At 41.2% G+C, this 22,604-nt stretch overlaps 3 protein-coding genes across 3 annotated transcripts; 2 read left to right on the top strand and 1 right to left on the bottom strand.

The window, feature by feature from the left end:
• Positions 1-2,736: 2,736 nt before the first annotated feature.
• On the bottom strand, positions 2,737-11,926 carry nosip (nitric oxide synthase interacting protein). The gene is made up of 10 exons (XM_084071890.1): positions 11,840-11,926; positions 9,929-10,005; positions 8,815-8,920; positions 8,648-8,729; positions 8,007-8,142; positions 6,858-7,006; positions 5,851-5,967; positions 5,263-5,333; positions 4,772-4,880; positions 2,737-4,160 (listed from the first exon to the last, which is right to left on the bottom strand). The coding sequence occupies exons 2-10, from the start codon at positions 9,996-9,998 to the stop codon at positions 4,089-4,091; spliced, it is 912 nt and encodes a 303-aa protein (XP_083928016.1). The 5' UTR covers positions 9,999-10,005; positions 11,840-11,926; the 3' UTR covers positions 2,737-4,088.
• A 1,605-nt stretch (positions 11,927-13,531) lies between these two features.
• LOC311055248 (uncharacterized protein) lies at positions 13,532-17,420 on the top strand. Its single transcript, XM_084071372.1, has 8 exons — positions 13,532-13,626; positions 14,366-14,561; positions 14,725-14,820; positions 15,486-15,733; positions 15,945-16,122; positions 16,358-16,489; positions 16,628-16,785; positions 16,888-17,420. Exons 1-7 carry the CDS (start codon positions 13,547-13,549, stop codon positions 16,736-16,738), a joined length of 1,041 nt encoding a protein of 346 aa, XP_083927498.1. The 5' UTR covers positions 13,532-13,546; the 3' UTR covers positions 16,739-16,785; positions 16,888-17,420.
• A 3,749-nt stretch (positions 17,421-21,169) lies between these two features.
• Positions 21,170-22,429, top strand: LOC311054612 (E3 ubiquitin-protein ligase TRIM39-like; the record flags this gene model as incomplete). The annotated part of the gene is made up of 1 exon (XM_084070619.1): positions 21,170-22,429. The coding sequence occupies one exon, from the start codon at positions 21,170-21,172 to the stop codon at positions 22,427-22,429; it is 1,260 nt and encodes a 419-aa protein (XP_083926745.1).
• Positions 22,430-22,604: the final 175 nt, after the last annotated feature.

Raw genomic sequence — 22,604 nt, 5'->3', positions numbered from 1 at the left:
CACACACAGGGGCAGCTCACTGAACTCATTATGCTCCTTTTTACCTGCACAATAGAAGCTATGACAAAACCACGATACACTCACAGTTGACATACACTCCTCCTGTCAAAGAATAGTCCTTTTCATAGATATTATGGTACTGCCCGTGACAAATTCCAATCATGACATTTGATATGTGTTGAGAGGGCAACGTAATATCTATTGAAAGAGACAATAAAGGGAAAAGAGGAAACAAAGGGAAGGGATCGAGCCAAAGTGGAGGAGACAAAAGTGAGTCACTCTTTATTGGTGGAACATTTTTCTCTCTGTGAAAATGAAATAAAGCCATGTTGGTTTTTCTACTTATGGATTTTTTTTTTGTGGTCATGAATGGGTTTTCAGAAACAATACTTTAATATTTTGTTGCTGTCGGGTGAAAACCTCATATGTCCAAAAAGTTAAATAGTTTTAGCAATTTCCACTACTTATGTGCGACACTCTTGTATGAGAAAGTAGGGCATTAATGTACGAAAAAAGAAAACAAAAAGTTGAAATATAGAGATACGAGGTGTCTGCCCGACAGCAATGATTTGCTATATTTGTTATAGCTTCATGGTGATGTATGATCTGATGAATGCACCACAGCATGCCATCCAGTCTAGTAAAACTAATGTATGGTTGTTGCATGCTACATATAGATCTACATTCATCCTAGGTCTATTCAGAGAGGCATTCATTGCTGTGAGTGCAGTAAATACAGTATGCAGTTACAGTATATAAAGTTACCACACCCCACCTATAGCCACCATTCATGGTAGTGTCCTGTATCTTCCAGTGTTTCTCAACAATTGAGCCTGGATGTTGTAATTGGGTCATTGTACAGGAATACCTATAGCACAGAAACTATTGGCTGCTGACTTCAGGGTCGATGTAGAATAGGTTTTGCAGTTTAGAACTTATGAAAGCTATGGGACATAGCTTTCATAAGTTCTAAAGTTAGCTAATATATCAAGATGCATGGTTGGGCATTGCCATGAGTGATGCGTAGATGTGATGAGTTAAAACATTAGATGATTGTACTTGAATTCTCAGTAATTGTAAGTTGTTTTAGGGGCCTGGACTACTGTAGACATATATTTGACATACTCATAGGGGATATATTACTACTGTGCTCTCAATATGTTTGACAATGACATGACAAAATACCCATCGTGATGATCAGCTATTCTTCAACAGTTCAGTCAGTTTTATCCTTGAGTAAGCATCCTCATATAGAAAGATACCATTTAGTTTAATGTCTAACTGAGTTCATATAAACACAGGCCTTATTCATTAGGTACTTAGATATGTCCATGTTCAGGAAGAAAAAAAAATCTGATTGGTCAAAGTGTAAATTGTATTTCAGTGTTGTGATGTGCGAGTAATCTCGCCTTCCTCAAGCTGAATATTAATAGTGTTTGATCATATAGTGGAAGTTACATTTACCATGATAATGAAACTGATTATTTTATTAACAAGGTAGTTAACAGTACATGTAGTACAGTCAAAGGTTCTGCTAAAAGGATAACACAAAAAGCCCCAGGGGGCTCATTTCCATCGTGGTCCATTGTAATCAATTCATCAGTAAGACATACTGCAGAGGATGCTACTACTACCAAGGTGTTCCAAGTTGTTCAACTAAGCTAAGCCCAATGGACATTTTAGGTTATTTCTTTTTAGTTTGGGTAGATCTTCAATGTCTTTTGGTAAGGCATTCCACATTTTGGTGGCAGCATAGTCAATAGAATGTGTTTTCCCCCCATGTTTGAGCTACATTTCGGGGGAACGAGGTACTGTAATGTCCTGTAATGTCCGAAGATGCTCTGAGGTGAGTCTACTTTTTCTATATGTGCATTAAGCCTCAACTTCACCAGACAACTGTGCCGCTCAACGAATATAACTGATATAAATCAAGTATAAATGAATGAACCCGTCCCTTACACCCAACACTGTTCCTTCTCCTCCACCCTCCTGCGTTTCTGTACTCTGTTAGGATGGCCGTCTGACTCTCTCTGAACTCCTGGATAAGATCGACTTCATCAAGATCAGCACCATCACTGACTATGGAGGCATGGTGGACCATGATGAACTGTAATCATTACCCTCCCTTTCTTCAACTGCCATTTGGAAACACGTTAACCACTTAAACCCTTTAATTCATTGACCGGAGTCCCTCAGGGCTCTATGCTTTTCAGTTTTTGCTCTATATCAAACACCTTTTTTTCGATGGTTTTCAGCAGAATATGAATGCTGGGGTTTAAGTGGTTAAGGTTTCAAATGTTTTTCCACTTCAAACCTGCTGCAGAGCGAATCAAACATACATTAGCTTTGGGAAACTGACCAGGAACAGGAAACGGGTATGGAAAAATGGGAGTCTATTCCATAACATATCATCATACTGCACTATACCCCAGCCCCATACCTAACCCTGATGCACATCAAAGGGTATTTGGCAGGTTGCATTCCCATGGTGAATGAGAAATATTAAATGTTAATTTAGTGTGCAAATGGAACCATACGGGTCCATTTGGTTCAATTTGTACTCAAATGGAGTTACAAATGGATAAATGTAACACTGAAAATGTCTGTATTTTGAACTCTGCTTTGTGACAGGTTTAAAATATGGATCATCCAGATGCCTAATGAAGGGTATACAAAATACATTAGATAATTTATTAGGCCAGACAAGCTCAATATTCAGTTCTCTCCCAATTTATTTTCTATATACCCAGTAGCAGTTGCTGGATTGTGGATCAAAAGTGGGTCGTGAAACTTGGGACTGAGAGCATGGTGCAACATTAAATCCCCTTGTTGAGAATCACTCATTTAACCAGCTCCACGTTGCTGAACATTAATCAGTTTTGATAAACCAATGTCCCTTTAACAAGCAAGAAATGTGTGTGGGTATTACCATACTGCACTGTGTATGTTTATTAACAACAATTGTATTAAATGTAAAACAGACCACTCAGTGTCTTTATTTTTCATAAAAGGTCAAAGGTGTCCAGTGTCCACTGACTTGTGGAAAAGAACATTAAAGACAAAAATGTGCCGGAATCCAGAAATGGAAATATACCACAAAGCTAAACAGCAGACACAAAACAAGGTATAAACTATACATAATAAACTTAAGCTAGAAATACTCCAGGCAGACAAACAGCTGGCAACTGCAGGGGTTACAAGCATCAGGAGTAGACGGTGGGTTTTGAGCTTGTACTGTAGTTGGTCAAATTTGAGGCAATCAGCATTCTTAGTTATTTTTTATGTTTCACGTTGTACATGACTAGAAATAAAAATGTCTGGTGTATTTACGCGACAGGATTTCCAAACACACGGTGAACATACCGATTGTCGTTTATATAATCACCACAGCATTTAGGAATGAAAAAAAAAAGAAGTCAACTGGTGTCTTTGATCGAGGGATCGACGCATAATGTAGAATATAACAAAGGGGTTTCTGAGACAAGATAGTTTGGTCGGTCCAGGATGTTAAAACATTCTGCAAATTTGTACAAATCAAACCCACCCATACACAGACCTACACACAAGCAGACCGAGCCAATCAAATAAAGCTATGGGAAACTGAAACGGGTATGCCACCTTTTGGATACCTGGGACTACAGTTATGCACAGAGCCTATTATGAAATCGTGAAACTTGGTAATTCATTCAAACAATGTATTCGGCTAGCTGTTGCACCTTGCCCTCATCTCCTCACCACTACATTAAACAGAACCTCATACAAACCATCTCTCCATCCTCTCCAGCCCAGTAGATACCGTATGACCAAAAACATGACACCCATTAACACAATGAGCAACAAAGACATTAAGAAAATTATAAAATAAAATAAAAAGAACATATTTTACAGCAAAAATCATCATTGCCAGTAATTGTAAATAATAATTGTGATTATAATATAAGCAAAAATAATCTATCACTTTAGCCATAGTCGTGCAGCTCTAATGTGACCCCCGCTGTTGTGGTCCTGCTGTATGTCCAACAATGAACGTTGCTACTCCTTAAAGTCATCCTGGTGTTCGTTTTCCACCCCTTAACTGCACCGCTCTCTCAAACCATCATCACAGGTCTGGCCTCTTTGGCTTTGAGGGACACGCCGGAGCCCGCGAACCCGGTTCCACCCTGACAGACACAATGTGATGAGAAGAGAGGGTCAGCATCAACGTGTACTTTTAAACTTCCCCTGCACACTAATATGAACCTGGCTCAATTAATCTTCTATGGCAGCGTTTATGTTACTTGCATCCTTGGGGTGATACATAGTCAAATCCAGAGAGTTTATTTAACTCAAGAGAGTGCAAAGACTTAACTAAATGGTACAACTGGATTCATTAAGGATTTTACTGTGTATGCTGCCTGGATTTAAGTGTTGCCTTAGAAGGCAAGCTCAATTCAGGGAACAAACAAATCTTAGATGTGCGTTTGACGTGATCACTTCCAAGACTGACAAAATAAGGGCTAAATGTCTCATCTTGTATTTTTTGGAACTGTAAAAGACGACCAGTATTTTACTGGTCTTTTACCAATCTGCAGTGATTGGAGGTGGTCTCCCTTCCTTTGAGAAATGTAGACCTGGGTGTCTAGTAGGACACCTACTGGTTGACAAGTAGCCTGCCTGAAGCTCTTACACCTAATTATTATCCCCAGGCCTTTCCATTGTCATGAGAATGTGTCGTCCTCACCAGAATAGAATGCAACACACACACACATACACAGAAAGACACAGTACTGACCCGTTGTATTGGTATGATGTCCTTCTCTGAGAGTTTGTCTCCGGTGATGGGATCCATCATGTCCTTCTTGATCAATTTCTCCACACACTCCAGAGTCACCACGCTTCCCCTGGTAGAGAGGATCAGAGCCAACATGAAGGAAAAGAGCGAGCGGTTTAGAACTAGTGTAAAATATTCCTCTCATCAAACGTATAACCTAGAGAGCCTCCTGGTGGCTCAAAACAGTTAATGCATGTAACACAAAAGGCACAGACACAACTGGGACTTCATGTGATCTTTGACCACTTAAACCCCAGCATCCATATTCTTTAAATGTGAGCTTATGACAATCTACTGCAACACACAGACAATGACATCGTAGAGCAAGATTAAAAGCAAATGCATCTCAAATAAGAACACCTGTGTGTTATGTAGGGATTCCTGGTAGCCCTGTGTGATTAGTGGGTGAGATAATGAATGAGTGAGGGAAGATAGAAATGGTGGTTACTTACGATGGTCTGAGAACGGCACAAGGGACACTGTTGCCCAGAATGTCTTTGGTTACAGCACACATATACCTCTCCTAAGAGGGACAAGAACATCACACCATAAAAATATATTTGGACCACAACATATCCTCAAACTATGACAAGTACACGGTTCAGAAAGTCAAAACTATTAAAGATTGAAACTATCAACCTTGAAATTGAAAGTCCACTTCCCATCTTGTAAGGCTGTTTGTTTATTAATGATTCTTAGAACCTTTTCTGTTGGTCATATCTAAATCTAGTAAATGTGTTGTTCTCTGATTTAATTCACTTAAAAAGGAGATACAAAACACAAGCTGGGTTTGTCGGATATCCTCTTTATGCAGCAATTATACGTGCAAAAACTAAACTAACCAAATGCTTCATACCCTATGTTTACTAAAACCAAGGTTTTCCTGATAAATGTAATCAGGGAATCAAAATAGCAAGGGAACCAGTAATAAATAATAACCATACTGGATTCATGTCAGCAGGTTGGAGCTGCCGCATCACTGTTTGTAAATAACATTGACGCATTATGAATGAGGTGTGATGAAGTGTCATGCCACTGACCTGCTTTGTGATCAGGGCCACTCGGTTCAGGCTGGGGTCCACGGGGATGAAGCGCACTGTGATCAGTTCATTCATCTTGATGGGACGTCCCGACATGGGACAGAATACGGTCTTACTCTGACAGCCAGGGAGACAAAAGGGACAAAATATCAGTTGGGTGATGTCTACAGAAAAGTAAAAAGGTTCAACATAGTCTCACTTCTACAAAGTGAAATCCTGTGTTACTTTAACTCTGAGGGTGTATAAATGGAACCAAATGGACCCATAAGGGTTCATTTGGTTCCATTTACATAGCCACTGACTTAAATTAGCATTGAGGACTTTACTGTGCATTTTTAGTAAGTAAGTAAAGAAGCTATTTGGCAAACGGACGTAACATGAGACTACAGGTTGTTAGAATGTAAAATAATGCAGTTTCTGTTTTGTAAGTGAAGAAGCGATTTGGCAAACGGATGTAAAAACGGACGTAACATGAGACTACAGGTTGTTAGAATGTAAAATAAAAGTTTTTTTTGTACATTTGGATGCAACACTAGTAGTAAACTAAAAGTACACTAGTACTAGTAATAGGGTGTACTACTACAAGTCCACTAACAGTTCGGTTTTATGGAGGTTCTCCAAATGGGACAATGTGACCTTTAACAATGATAAGAGAGGCACACAGGACAAACAGAGCAGGAACACCATGACATGAACATTTGGAAGCAAAACCACAAAAGGTGGCTGAACCTGAAATAACTTTGTGCACAGTCATAAAAAAAAAAGGTACACACACAGCGAAAGGGTGAGACAAATGTACATCGATCGAATTCACATGGTGGCCATTGTGGGATGAGTGAAATGGCATCCGAGTGAATAAGGTCATTGGAGTGCTGTTTCAGAAGTACAACTGCATTCTCGTCTTTTCATTCGAAACAGAAAGCCGATTGGAAACAAAGAATCAACGTCTGTCTGGTGGCTTTTGTGGTGTGGAGGATTGAGCTGTCTGCCTGTGAGAGTGGACTCACGGGTTTCTTCAGCAGGGTGGGTTTGGCCTCTGGTGTCAGAGAGGGGATCCAGAAGCTGGGGAGAGTCTGGGCGGAGCTAGATCCTGCTACTGCCGACGACGAATCAGCTGCCGCGGAGCTGTCAGCGCTCTGGCCCTCTTTGGCCTGGGCTGGACAGGGAACACACACAACCATTTCAGTATGAAAGGTTCCAGTCTGGCCTATGATCTTCATCACATCATCCTCTCAAACCGCTCTTTCAAGTCTCTCTTTACTAGGCGGCGTAATAAAGCCTTAAATTCTTCAAATGTATTACATCAACAGGAAGACAACCAATACATTTTTGGTAAAGCCTCCACAAAAGCATAATTACAGATTTTCTGTTTCAATCAAATACAGGTGTAGAATGAAACTGATGCTGCACAATATACAGTTTATGGCCTTACTACACTATAGTGAAGTGAAGTGCCATCTAACTACACCGTATTATCAAATGTCACGGGAGCCTATAGTTATAAAGACCTCTAAAAGCCCATAAATTCAAAAAATAGCAAAAGTAGCAGATAAAAAAAGTTAGAATATGGAGATAAGAGATTTCTGCCCGACAGCAACGATCCAGAACTACATGTACTGTAGTTCAAGCGAGACACGACAACGACTTTAAAATGCTGAAACCTTTTGGGTGGAGTTTGTGGAAGTCGAGTACTTTTAAACATATATAATGTCACTTTGCCTGGGCACAGGTACAGGTATTACAGAACAGCTAAGTCTTAACAGGTACAGTACATTATTACAAACGACTTGACTGTCACCATGTTTGTTGTCAGAAAATGTTTGACTCCCAACTGCCCTCTAGTGGATATATTGCTTAGATTCATGCCAATGTAAAGGACACATGGAAATGATGTGACCAGTGATGGTTAGATCATTTGAAATGGACATATATGTACTGTATGTAAAGGGAAAGTAAATGGGCTTTACCGGTATACTTACTCCCTTATACAGAGTTATTGTGGACAGAGAGACTCATGCATACTTCCCAAAATGCATTTACTTTACTTTGTATTTTACTTTTGCATTGTATGACACACTTAGTAAACATATGCATGCAAACAGACGGGTACAGACAGATCCATATGGACACACACCTGCACGCACACACACACTTACCAGAAGTGAAAGGGTTGATGGGTTTGGACACAATGCTGTTCTCCCTGGTCTTGAACTTCTCAGCTCTCTCTCGCTCCTCTGACTTGGACTCAAGGCGACTGTCACTCTTCTGAGTCTGCTTCTGTTTCTCATATGCCTGACAAGAAAGAAAACATATGGATGGATGTAGCATCAACCACTTAATGACAAAATAATATACAGTAAAATGCTGTGTTCATTTAACTCAGAGTGTACAAATGTAACCATAAGGGTCCATTTGGTTAAATTTGCACTCAGTTAGAAATGCATACATTAACACTGAGGATATTATTGTGGAGCACTGCATCAAGCTCACACTATGCCCAATCATTATCCCTATTGGAGTATATGTTACTGATATTCACATAGAGAAACACTGTATAGTAGTTCAATATTTTGCCCCTGGCAAGACTCAAACTGTGATCCCTCTACTCAACAGCACAATGTATCTTTTTTGTTTTTAAATGCCTGCATTATTGTACGTGGAACAGTAGAGAGAAGGGCATATGAAAAGGATCTTCTGAGCGGACAAATTATTTCAACTAAGGATTAAGAGTTTATCCCAAGAGCAAACACTTCACCCCCTCCCTCCCTCCAAAATAACCAAGGGGACCAGATCTTACCTTCATTTTCTTGGCGATCTCGGTCTTCTGGTGAAGCATGTATTCCAGGATGGCCTGCTTCTCATACAAGTAGCCATCTGGACTGAAGATGCCAACCAACAGAAAAACATGAGCAGAAAGCCAGAGCAGACATACAATGTGAGCAGGTTAAAAAAAGTGGAACATACGTCAGCACAGGGTCTCGGCAGGGCTGGAGAGAGAGACAACAGCAGTCAAAGTCCTTGATTGCATCTTTGCCCAGTCGCACGCTCTGTGTTCCGTAGCCAGATGCAGCTGGAAAGGAGATCATAGGAATGTTAACTTAAGTCTTAACTTATATTCCATTAGTACGATGGCAAAAATAACTTGTTAGCTCGGTTCTTTTTGGCATGCAACACCCTAGCGCAATGGAGTGTAAGTTAAGTTTTAGTCAAGTCACTGGCAGACTCCACACATTGAATGACAGTGGTCAACTGAGCCGGTGCTGTGTAAGATCCTTGGACTGCAAACAGATTCATTTCCGGGGTGCACATTGAAAAGTTGGTCACCGTACTTTCTTCACTTCTCATCTGCACCGTTGGAACAATTTGCAAGTTTGATGAATTATGTAAGAAAGGCTGTATGCATGGTTTACTATTGTAATATTTAGAAAACCAAAATTGCTTTCTGATATAATGTAGGGCCCTAATATCCAAGACCATATGCAACTATTTAAAACAGGCCACATGTAGGCTACAAATGCTGCAACGGTTTGTCCCATTTACAGGACATTACAAAATATTGATCATGTTCTCCAAAAACAGGTTGTTAAAACATCTACATGTTTCCCATTTGAAACACACAGTTTGCAAACATTGAGCTGTAAGCTGACGTTACTGGTGAGGTTAAACTTCACTATGCGTCTGTTAGGCCTGTCACAATTATTACATAATCGCCTAATTATTTGAGATCGCAATTATTTCGCATAATCGCCATAATAGTTTCCATGTTGCAAAATGTTCATCATACAATACAATAAAAACAAAAATGTGTTGTGAGCATGTAGATCTGCCATTTCCGCTTATCTATTTTCTACATTTTGAAAGTATAGTTATTAAATATGTCAGTCATTTATTTAAGTTATTTGTCATATCTGCCCAGTGGATTTGTTGTTTACAAAGCCTAAAAGCCAAACAAAAATGTTGTTTTTATATGTAGTTTACAATGTTCAATGCCAAAAACACAAACACAATTAAAATCGTTAATCACAATTAACCGTCAGGTAAAATGCCATGATGGTGACAACCCTAGCGCCTGTCTCACCTGTGTCTTTCCTCTTCTCGTGGTACGTGTAAACTGCTCCAGCCGTGCAATTCTTCCCATGACGAGTCATTGTCACTCTGGAGGACATTCAACAGTAAAAGGTCAGTTAGAAATGTCTTGTTTGTAGGGCTGGGTAATATATTGACATATCAATATCATGATATAAGACTTGACATTGTCTAGCATTTCGGATATTGTAATATATCGTGATATGGCAGCGTTCTTTTCATGCTTTTAAAGGCTGAATTACAGTACTGTGATGCAGTGTTCTCAACTTGGTAACTGGAACAGTGGGCACCTGGTAGGCTATTTCTGTGAACCTTACTTTTATATATATATATATATATATATATATCTCCATTTTATTCTGTATTTTACATTGTATATTATCATTTATTTTATAAATGAGGGGCCAAATACATAAAATATTTATTTTAATTGCATTTAAGGCCCAATATTTCTACTAATGCCTACTAGTCATTTCGGAATAAATAACACATTTTGGATGGTACATTTAGGTATGATATAGCCTTAATACAAGAATGGCCATCTTGCTCTTGATCCAGGGCTAGGTCTGATAATGATGCATGTTCAAATCATATGTACTTTACATTATTTCCAATCATTTTCCAAAGCTATACTTATACTATATTTTTTAATGTATAATATTGTCACAATATCAATATCGTTGTATTTCCCCCCTCTCCAAACAGCACCACTTGTTTGGAGAGAACTGGACATGTTTTTTATAAGACAGCAGCTCTGGTCCATAGCTAGCCTTGGATCAAGACTAGCCATGGTTGAGCCGAGAGTTCCTGGTTTAGAGTGGTGTTCGATTTTTTTACATTGCCAACTCTCACATGTGCATAAACGTTCAGATTTCAAATATAAAGTGCTTAGCCCCGAGCCACGGATGTTACAATTTGACCCGTTCCGCGATAAGTACCCGTATCTCCCGTATTGTTCAATAAAAAGCATTTTAATCCGATCGCCAGCCATTTCTCCAAATTTTCTCCGATGCTTTCAACCATGCGACACTAATGGTTGGGAGGTGTATTGCACTCTGATGATCGGATTAAAATGCTTTTTATTGAACAATTCGGGAGATACGGGTACTCATCGCGGAACGGATCAACTTGTAACATCCGTGGCACTTGGGTAAGCACTTTATATTTGAAATCTGAACGTTTATGTACATGTGAGAGTTGGCAATGTAAAAAAAATCGAACACCACTCTAAACCAGGAATTCTCGGCTCCATGACTGTCATGGTATGACAGTCATGTTTCAGTGTAGCCCTGGTTCAGAGCGTTAGTGAGAACTCACTAACGCTCTGAATCAGGGCTAGTTTCAGGGTAGCTCCGACGGAAACTCTCCCTCCGCTGTATAGCTCCGAGATGAGGTTCCTCGTTGGTCTCTGCTGTTTGTTTTCGAAATGGTCGCACATTCTCTCAGATGTTTTTACTTAAAACATCTGAGAGAGTGGCGGAAATGCTTTACTTTCTGGATACGATGTGCAGAAAGGGGTAAGAAACATGTAAAGTGGATAATGTGCGACCATTTCGAAAACAAACGGCAGAGACAAACGAGGAACCTCATCTCGGAGCTATACAGCGGAGGGAGAGGTTCCGTAGGGGCTAGTTTCAGGGCTAATAAGACAGTAGCTCTGGTCCATAGCTAGCCTTGGATCAAGACTATCATTGATGTATTTGATAGATTTTGACATTTGCATATCCACAGATACGAAAAGTCAGACTCGATCAAATATCTATGCTAGTCTTGATCCAAGGCTAGCTAATGGACCAGAGCTAACTAGACATCACGTACCTCGCCTTCACCTACCTCCCATGTGAACACGGGACCCCCCAACACAAATCCTAATAAGAATAAATACATTCTATTAATAACCTACCGCTTAAATCAGAGAAACAAACAGAATCTGAAGCGTTGATGTTTGTTTAACAGCGAGTCTTGTCCACAGGAAACCACGTACAACTTTATCCGGTAGAAAGTAGTTTCAAATTAAAACCATAGAATTGTTTAAAACCAATCATAGACTGTAAACTTAGTAAACCCAAATCTTGTTTACGGCGTCATTTATTTCTGAAGACAAAAACAATATTCATATTGAATGGTGGTAATGAAAATAAAAAAAACGTATCCTCAAAACACAAAACAATATGCCCACTTAGCACTTAGTTAAAAAAAAAAAGCTGGGACTATGACTGGGGACCATAGAGGGCTGGGGACACATGCTTTGTTTTATTTTGAAGGCTGAGCAAATTCGTCTCTCAAAACAGTCCGATGTAAAAGTTTATGGCAGTTCCGGCCTGTTCGTGGAATATGATGGAATGACATTAAACGAGCTGTAAGTGATATTTGTGGTTAAAACAAAACAAAACATAGTTTTTTTTTGTTTTTTAGACTAATAGCTGTGATATTACATTTCATTCTAGATACTACACATGATCTGTGTATCTGAAATACATGCAATATACGCCACATATATATATATATATATATCTATGGTCGTGGCGAGCATAGCAATATAAAGGTAGACGCCTCTTCCGGCTCTGAGGCGGCTGTATTTCATGCGCCATTTTAGAGAAGGCAAGCATCGACGAGCTCTCGTTTATTTGATACACTTATTTGTTTACGCTCTTGCTCATCTGATTTTCCCATTGGTCTCTCATCTGTTTAAGAAAGTAGGTAGCTGATATATTGCACTTATACCCGCTAGTTGCTTAATGTTTAGAAGAGAATGCACTTAAGACTTCAGGAGCCAGTTGCACCACCTCACACTTCAAGTTCAAGTTCAAACTTAGCCTAGTTATAGCTTAAATGGCTTTTTAAAAAAGTATTTCAGCTATAACTTGGCCTAATTAATTGGATTAATTATAGCCTAATTTGGTGATTAGTAGTTGTCTTGCCTATGTTGAATGCACTTATTGTATGCTTTGCTTTGGATAAACGCGTCTGCTAAATGACTATGATGATGATGTAATGTAATGGGACGTTTGGTTGGTCAATCAGGGGCAGGTGGGTGCGGGTCTTTTTGTAACCCAGCTCTTAACCCTTTAAAGGACAACTTTGTTTTTTTACAACCAAGGTTTATGTTTTAACTTGTAATTAAAGTAAATAAAACGTGAGTGTTACCTTTTTTTTTTACTGCTTTCTATAGTTTTAGCAACTTTCGTGATCTTTTTTACAGTGGGCGGGGGCATTCGGGCAGGTGGTTAAATATGTCTTTTACACAATAAAAAAGGTCCCGTGGTCTTTGATGGCAAGATAGTGAGTTATTGGGGGCTAGAAGAGCTACTGTAAATAATAATAAAGAAATCGCCGGGTTATTGTGTAAAAAAAAAATACATATTTAGCCACCTGCCCGAATGCCCACTGTAAGAAAGATCGTGAAAATTGCTAAAACTATAGAAAGCAGTAAATGAGAAAAATGTAACACTCATCCTTTATTTACTTTAATTACAAGCTAAAACATAAACCTTGGTTTAAAAAAAACAAAGTTGTCCTTTTTAAGAGGCAGTTAGTTGGAACTCGCACACTCTGGATTTGTGAAATAATAAGTTGGCTTTTACTGCAGTTTAAACAGGTTCCCAAAGACATGGTCGTTTCGTGTTCAGCTTGGGGCTGTAGAAACAGACGCACTGTGGAAAATGTATCGCGGGGCATCACTTTTCACAGGTAAGATTGAACACTTGTTTTTTTGGTTGTATTTGTCCATGATTAAATCATGTTCATAAACCGATTTTTGATTGATTTAATATTTTATTATCAGTTTGCAAATTGTAGGCCTACAGTGGTATTATACAATGATGCTAAAAGGATAACACAAAAAGCCCTGAGGGCTTGTTTCCATTTTGGTACTGTGTATTCAATCAAGACATTTAAAAACGTACAATATACAAGACATCATCAACACTAGGAGCAGTACAAATGTATTTACACAAAAATATTGGGGGGTATTTTTTTTTGGCAAGCTAGCTTGTACAGTATATGTAGCCTACAGTAAACAGTGGGGGGCATGCATGCATTAAATCAGTTATTGGTGTTGGTACACAAAAGGGTCTGTTACAGTTGACAAGGTTATACTCAAGTGAAATATTTCGTGCATCATAAATACATATGCAAATTAGGTGATTGTCAGTAACCCTAATAACAATATTAGAAAGATGTCAGTTTCCTAATTACATGAACCCAGGTCCCCAGCATCCCTATACTGAGGTGAACATTCTGCAAAAATAGCAGATCTACAAGGTAGTTGGGACGTTGTGAGCTTGTAGATGGGCTTCAGCAAAAATGGTTAGTGTAGAGACTCAGTCAACTAAATACACGGTCAACTAAATACACAGGGTTTAAGTGGTGGATATGTTGGTGTAGACACTTCTTTTCATGTCCTGGTAACTTTTCTTACTCTTTGAAGGTTCCCAACAATGAAGAAAAAGTTGAGGGGGCAATGGGAAGTTGCTCTGCGAAGGAAAGGTTTTACTGCCACTAGCGCCTCCGTGCTCTGCAGTGTACACTTCAAGCCGCAGGACTTTGACAGGTTTGGTCAAATTGTCCGGCTTAGAGAAGGAACTATACCATCTGTTTTCAGCTTCCCAACTCCTCTTCAAAGAGTAAGTGTATCATTAGGCTATAAGCATTCATAGATGTCCATGATTCATACAGTATGTGTATGTATTATGTAAGTATTTGATGGCTAGTCAATATCACACTGCCTAACTGTTTTATTTTTTCCTTCTTTCTGAACTGTTTTAAGTCATGTTTCTTAAATTTTAGGCAGTAAAAAGCAAGACCACACCAACCTCAAGGAAAGCTGAAGAGAGCCTGTCAGTGAATGGTCCTCAACGTTCCCAAGAGACTAAAACTCATATTGTGAGTATTTGTAGTGGCTATATCCAAAGCAGCAGTGAGCATCAAGGTCAGTCATATACAAACATCTGTCACTGTTTTTAGACGCACACGTATTTGTTCACACAGTGGAACATGCTGCTGTTGAATATGCATCCCTAACACACACACACACACACACACACACACACACACACACACACACACACACACACACACACACACACACACACACACACACACACACACACACACACACACACACACACACACACACACTCTCAAACCTAACCTGACGCTGCCAAATCCAATAAGCTTGCTTCACAAATTTGTTTCACTGCTTATTTGGATCTGGGATCTCGGGAGCCAATTCGATGAAGGGGCTGTTACTTTTTTTCAAGATACTTGGTAGATCCCGCCCTTCGCTCACGCTGATTGGTTCGTACCGGGAGCGGTACGATGTCAGCGCAACTCCCTGAGCGATCTCAGATGTAGCTGTCTTGAGGAACTGGTTACTCAATACCGCCCTCATCTGGCAGCGTCAGGTTATCTCAAACCATGATGTCATTGGGATTGAGATGGGTGACGTATGTCATCTGACTGATCGGACATTGTGTTAGCTTGCCACCAAATTGAGAGTGATGTCATATGAACGTCACTTACAACATTTTTGTCCTTCTACCTACTAGGATCACTCCTATGTGTTGAGCCTGTCTGCATGGCATTCCCAAGAGACCGAGAATGATCCTCAGCATTCCCAAGAGACCGAGAATATTCCTCAGCATTCCCAAGAGACCGAGAATGGTCCTCAGCATTCCCAACAGACCGAGAATGGTCCTCAGCATTCCCAAGAGACCGAGAATATTCCTCAGCATTCCCAAGAGACCGAGAATGGTCCTCAGCATTCCCAAGAGACCAGGCATGCAATGCTCATTTGGTATGTTCTTGCACTCTATTTCAATGACGTGACGCGCACGTCGCTTAACACCTACACTGCAAGTCACACAATGGACAATTGATATGCATCTAGGCTTATTCCTATGTTAATTCGCTAGGTGAGTCGGGAGCCTTTGAAAACATTGTTGAGGTGCGAATTTAAAGTAGTTTTAAATATATGCGTGTGCCTGCGTGTGCTCCTGGTCAAATAGGTTCCGGCACGGCGTGCAAGGCTGTCCAGTGAGCATTGCACCCCTGCAAGAGACCGAGAATGGTCCTCAGCATTCCCAAGAGACCAAAACTCATCCACATGAATCCTCAAGGAAAGCTGAAGAGAGCCTGTCAGTGAATGGTCCTCAGCGTTCCAAGCAGACTAAAACTCATAATGTTGTGAGTATTTGAAGTGGCTATATCCAAAGCAGCTGTGACCATCAAGTTCATGGTCATATGACCTCTGTCACTGTTTTCAGACGCACTCATATTTGTTCACACAGTGAAACAGGCTGTTGTTGAATATGCATCCCTTAACACACACACACTCTCTCAAACCATGATGTTGTCATTGGTATTGAGATGGGTGATGTATGTCATCTGACCGATCGTACATTTTCGTCCTTCCTACTAGGATCACTTCTATGCGTTGCCTGGTTCTCTTGATGGTCTAAAGGCCAAACTTAGAGAAGCCATGGCTAGAGTGGAGAGGCTGAAGCGAGAGCTGAGGAACGCCAAGTTCAGAGAGCAGTGGGCAAAGAAGAAGGTGACAAATGTCCTGGAGGGAGAAGAACCTCATTAATGATGAAAATGTATATCTTCTGGTCAGACTTTATTAGACCTGTTAGAGTTAGTTATCATTTCAAGGGGACTTCCTAATTAGTTTGTGTTAACTGAATTTCAGATGTGCCAACGCTGGCCCGCTTGTCAAAGCAGGGCCATGAGTACACAAAGGACCAGACAGCGTCTGCCCTCACTCTCCTCATCCATGGTCCAAAAGCTTACAACTACCTGAAAAACACTCTACATTTGATTCTCCCCCATCCACATACATTTACAAAGGTATGCTTTAATTTATTTGTGTTGTTTGATTGCACTTATTAACAATCCTGGTTCAAATACATTAAGTGACTTTTTTCTCTTTTCTGTATTCCTTTCACAAAGGTGGAGTTCTGTGGATGCCAAACCAGGCCTCAACCTGATGTTGGAAAGAAAATGTGAGGAAGTTGGTTATCAACTCTCCATCATTTAGCCGGGGACCACCTGGAACCCCCTCAAGGACCACTGGTTGAGAACCACTGCATTATAAGTCTCGGCTAGATTCTGACAAGTCCCGGAAAAGACGCACTGTGATTGGCCAGTAGTCAACACGCTGTGAGCGCTGTGATTGGTCAGTAGTCAACGCGCTGTGAGCGCTGTGATTGGCCAGTAGTCACTTTGAGTGGCAGCTTGCCTTCTCCAAAATGGCGGCTGCGATACAGGTCGCTCCAATGAACTGCAGAGGCCAATGAAGTGCGTGTCTAGGTTTCGATATCTATGGTGGCGATGTCCTCTTCTGCATCATGGTGAAAAACACTCCTCCTCCTGATACTGTGTGTAGAAACAACCTTGAACAAGACACTGAACCCTTAACTGCTTCTGATGAGCATTCCAGTGGTGGTGACTTAAATTACTTTGCCGTCTCCACCATTGGTGTGTGTGACAAAAAGTGTACATTGTAAAGGAGAATAATCAATGTCCACTCTATGATTAGAGTGGACACTGTTGTTTCCTGTATGTAAAAGAAATAAAATACTGTCCTGACTTTGATACATCTCATTCAACCAATTCAATATGTGTGGAGCTGGATACAGTATATGTGTTTGTGTGTGTGTGTGTGTGTGTGTGTGTGTGTGTGTGTGTGTGTGTGTGTGTGTGTGTGTGTGTGTGTGTGTGTGTGTGTGTGTGTGTGTGTGTGTGTGTGTGTGTGTGTGTGTGTGTGTGTGTGTGTGTGTGTGTGTGTGTGTGTGTGTGTGTGTGTGCGTGCGTGCGTGCGTGCGTGCGTGCGTGCGTGCGTGCGTGCGTGCGTGCGTGCGTGCGTGCGTATGAACTTCATGTGCGTGCGTGCATGAACCAAACGCACAATTTTCAGTGACCGAGGACGGACTATCTTTTCACAGCTACTGGACGAAGTAGTACTGAGTCTGACTCACCCAGACCTCTGCTGCTGAATAGCCTTTAATAAGAACCAGGATTCAAAGTAAACTTCAAGGAACATTCTGGGAGATGGAGTGTTACCACGACTGACTGACTGATTTCCTGTCAGAGTGTTGTAACTTTCCAGAAAATGTTTTTTTCTGTCCTGTTGTGATATCTTTAAAGATCCTGTTCTCCTGTTAGCCACAGCTTCTGTAAAGCCTGTCTGCAGAAATGGTGGAGAGGGAAGGTAATACATGAATGTCCAGTTTGACAGACACATTGTCTCCCTGTGATTCTGGACCCCAACACTGCCCCTCCAGAGCTCATGTCTGATGATCTGACCAGTGTGAGATGTGGAGAGATGCAGCACCTTCCTGACAACCCAGAGAGGTTTGACTGGTTCTACCATGTCCTGGGTTCTGAGGGCTTTAACTCAGGGACTCAGCTGGGATGTTGAGATTGGAGACAATGCAGACTGGGTGTTGTTAGCAGAGTCTTTTCAGAAGAAGGGAGACAGAGGGTGTCAATACTGGAGTATGTGGTTATATGAAGGTAAATACAGAGCAGGCTCTTCCCCATGGGTCAGACACTGATCTCTCATTGAAACAGAACCTCCAGAGGAATAGACTCCAGCTATTTTCAAGGACCCCAACGGAAACAAGCCCGCAAGGACTTTTTTGGACGGACCTTTTAGACAAAAGCATTATAAATGTAACTGTGTTGTTTTACATTCTTTTGCCTAATAAAATTTCAATAAATCAAAGCTGGACTGGATTGAAGGAAAGTTGTCATTCTCTGATCCTGATACATACACACCTTCACACACACTTTCACTGACACACTCTTTCCATATGTTGACACCGGTGATACTCTTACTCTTAAGATGTTACCAGAAAAGTACAGTGTAACTCTGGACAACTTGGTTAGACATGAAGATGAACAAAATATTGAGTCTTTAACAATGTTTATTACTCAACTTTAACTTTAATATTGTTTGAGGACAGTTAAACACACCACACAGACACATGCATAAGTGTTTCCTAAAACAACACTGATCACATCTACTGTCTGTCAATATTCAAATATCTATATTTATTAGCTTTATTCTTTTGAGATAAAATGATTCACAATTTGCAATATAGCAAAATATTTTGCTCTGAGTTCTAACTAAATTATAGTTCTGAAAAATAGGTTATCAGAGGTCAGTACAGTATGTTAAATATTACAGAGGTTTTATGAAAGCCTTTAAAGTTTGCGGGCCCTGGGAAGGAGATCTGTGCTCAGAGGAGCACACTATTCTAGTTGATTATTGTATGTACTGTGTCCTTGGTGATGCAGAGACACCATCTATTATTACAGTCATGATGACGTAATAAAACATCTTTTACATAGTAAATATATTTGATAGCACATTTTATACACAGGTACCAAAACACAAGATACATAATATATAAATTGAAATATGTTGTATCTTTTGTATCTGCCAGTGTGTACGCAGCATAAGGGTCTGTTTGGTTCCAAACTATCATTCATTTAGCTGGGGGCCCCCTATCCCCCTCATGGACCCCTGGGTGTCCCCCGACCCTACTTTGAGAACCACTGGTCAATGATAGCCTCCTGTAATTTTGTCTATGCTGATATGCTTCCGTTGTAGTCAGACCGTTCCTGTGGAACAAAGTGACACTGCACTAATATGGCAAGTGAACTCCTGAGAGTGTACAAATTGTTGCATATTATATAAGAGTCTAACTAGTTGAAATGAGTGTTACATCGGTTATCTGTCTACATACTGTACAGTATGCAGATGAAAAGCCGCTTCTGCTGTCGTCATGTTGGTTTTATAGCTCCTGGTCACTCATTCTCCACTGTCATGTTGGTTTGATGGTTTGCCTGGAATGCCTTGTATGGGATGAGTAAACTGTGGTAATCTGAGATGGGAGATGACCTCAAGAGGTGGCCGACCGTTCATGGCTACAGTAGAATCAGTACTGCTATTATGGGGCCGAGATATGGACGCTCACAGTACAGCAGGAAAAGGCCATGGATGGTGTTTACACAGAATGCTACGAATGGCACTTGATGCCACATGGGCTGACCACATCAGAAATGTGTCCTCTACAGGGGCCTCCAGTGGATCACAGACAAGGTCAGGGAGAGAAGGATGAGACTGGCTAGGCACTGTGACAGGCACCTGGAACTGTTGGCGAGCGAACTGACTCTGTGGGAGTCAACCCAAGCCACAGAGAGGAAAAGACAGAGATGTACAACCTACGTAGACACACTGCGGTGTGACTGCGGAGCTAGCAACACAGCAAAGCTCCGAACCCTGATGCTGGATAGGAGGGAGTTGAGGGCAGTGATTCAGGAGTTCCGAGCTGTTGTCGGCTAGTCAACACTCACCCATGGTCAGTCCCCTCTATCCTGGCATGGCCAGACTAATATCACTGCAAGGTATTAGTCTGGAATCTCTGTGTGGAACCTGCATTTCCAAGGGGAAAATTCAAAAAATGCCTCTGGTGATAAACCTGCCCCATATTTGCATACTTGGCCCTGATTGGTCTCTCACTACTTCGGAGGGCGTGAAATCCAATCACAACTGAGTGGTGCCAGACCCAGACCAAATATGCCGAGGGCTAAAAAAAAATCTCACACTGGCAGATTCGTCTGGTTTCCAGGCAAAGTCCCCTCCACTGCCAATTTGGTTTGATGCTGTACCTCCTGGTTACTCTCTTCCAGCATGGAAACCTTTGTAAGTGGGAAATGTTTCCCACCCTAACGTTTAGCCATGCCCACCAATACTACTGTACATCAGTGCTGTCACCTTGAATCCTTAAAAGCATGCATCCTTAAATTGCCTGTGTCCTTCCAAGCTCTATTTAAAATGTATAGTGATCTGTCTGTCTGTTGACACCTTGGCTGCACTGTGTGTGTGTGTGTGTGTGTGTGTGTGTGTGTGTGTGTGTGTGTGTGTGTGTGCGTGCGTGCGTGCGTGCGTGCGTGTGTGCGTGCGTGCGTGCGTGCGTGTGAACTCTAACAGTTATTTGGTGTGTCAAAGCTCCTCCCCCTTGCCAGAGACAATAAGATACACTTGCAGACCAAACACACAACTTCCAGTGAGGACGACAAAGTACAGGGTGGAGTACTGACCCAGACGACTTGAACCTGCTGAATGGGAATCAGCTTTTAAAATGACAATATAATTCAGGGAACATTCTAGAGGAGGGAGCATTACCACAACTGACTGTTCGTTTCTTCACTCAGAGCCCAAATGGCTTCCAAGTCGTCCCTCTCAGAAGAGGATGTTTCCTGTCCTGTGTGTTGTGACATCTTTAAAGATCCTGTTATCCTGTCATGTAACCACAGCTTCTGTAAAGCCTGTCTGCAGGACTGGTGGACAGAGAAGGAAATAAAGGAATGTCCAGTTTGTAAGAAGAGACAGTCAATCGATCCACCCTGTAACCTGGCTTTGAATGACCTGTGTGAGGCCTTCAGACAGGAAATACATCAGATCGCACTGGATCACAAGGAGGAAGTCCAGAAATCACTGAAGCCTTTACAGAAGAAGCTGGAGGTCTTTAATACAATTAAAACAAGCTTTGATCAAACAGCAGAACACATTGAGGCCCAGGCCAAGCACACAGAGACACAGATTAAGGAACACTATAAGAAGCTTCATCAGTTTTTACTAGAGGAAGAAGAGGCTGGCATCACTACACTGAGGGAGGAAGCGCAACAGAAGAGTCAGATGATGAGGGAGAAGATTGATGATCTGAACAGAGACATATCAACCCTTTCACACACAATCAGAGCTATAGAGGAGGATCTGAGAGCTGAACACATCTCATTCTTGCAGAACTACAAGACCACAATAGAAAGAGTCCAGCTCACACTGCAGGACCCACAGCCGGTCTCAGGAGCATTGATAGACATGGTCAAACACCTGGGCAACCTGAGATTCAGAATCTGGGACAAGATGAAGGAAATCGTCTCTTACACTCCTGTGATTCTGAACCCCAACACTGCCCATCCAGAATGCATTGTGTCTGATGATCTGACCAGTGTTAGATGTGGAGTGCGACAGCAGCTTCCTGACAACCCAGAGAGATTTGACTACTTGCCCATTGCCCTGGGTTCTGAGGGCTTTAATTCAGGAACTCACAGCTGGGATGTTGAGGTTGAAGGCAATGCAAAGTGGACAGTAGGTGTGTTAACAGAGGCCTTTCAGAGGAAGGGAGACAGAGCGGGTCAATTGTGGAGAATAAGGTTATATAAAGGTAATTACGGCGCATTCTCCTCACAAAGGTCATTCACTGTTCTCCGACTGAAGAAGAATCCCAAGAGGATCAGAGTCCACCTGGACTGGAACAAAGGAAAGCTGTCATTCTCTGATCCTGATACTAACACACACGTACACACCTTCACACACACCTTCACTGACACACTCTTTCCATTCATTTACACTGGTCATCCTCTCCCTCTGAAGATGTTACCAGGGAAGGTCAGTGTAACTCTGGAACAACGATGTTAGACATGAAGATAATGATGTTGATAACGATGATGAAGACAAACTCATGATCTTATTTTAGGTAATTATTGCATTGTTTAGTGTGTAGAGAGATGGGAAGCTGATGGTAGAAATACCTGCAACATATTGTTCCAGCTGTTGGAATCGAACTGGAGTCACAAGTGGTGAACCACATTCA

The sequence above is a fragment of the Gymnoscopelus microlampas genome (assembly GCF_963454915.1).
Source record: "Gymnoscopelus microlampas genome assembly, chromosome: 11".
NCBI classification, from domain to species: Eukaryota; Metazoa; Chordata; class Actinopteri; order Myctophiformes; family Myctophidae; genus Gymnoscopelus; species Gymnoscopelus microlampas.
Note: the sequence above shows the minus strand (reverse complement) of the source record. Positions and strands in the feature narration are given on the sequence as shown.

What these genes read in the sequence shown, in the direction of transcription:
- nosip (XM_084071890.1), bottom strand. Translation starts at nt 9,998, where the DNA reads ATGACTCGTCATGGGAAGAATTGCACGGCTGGAGCAGTTTACACGTAC. An exon ending in CGAGAAGAGGAAAGACACAG is followed by an intron (nt 8,921 to 9,928) that starts GTGAGACAGGCG and finishes TCTCCTTTCCAG; the next exon opens with CTGCATCTGGCTACGGAACA. An exon ending in TGGCCCTGATCACAAAGCAG is followed by an intron (nt 5,334 to 5,850) that starts GTCAGTGGCATG and finishes TGTCCCTCTTAG; the next exon opens with GAGAGGTATATGTGTGCTGT.
- LOC311055248 (XM_084071372.1), top strand. Translation starts at nt 13,547, where the DNA reads ATGGTCGTTTCGTGTTCAGCTTGGGGCTGTAGAAACAGACGCACTGTG. An exon ending in AAGAGACTAAAACTCATATT is followed by an intron (nt 14,821 to 15,485) that starts GTGAGTATTTGT and finishes TCTACCTACTAG; the next exon opens with GATCACTCCTATGTGTTGAG. An exon ending in AGGCATGCAATGCTCATTTG is followed by an intron (nt 15,734 to 15,944) that starts GTATGTTCTTGC and finishes CTGGTCAAATAG; the next exon opens with GTTCCGGCACGGCGTGCAAG.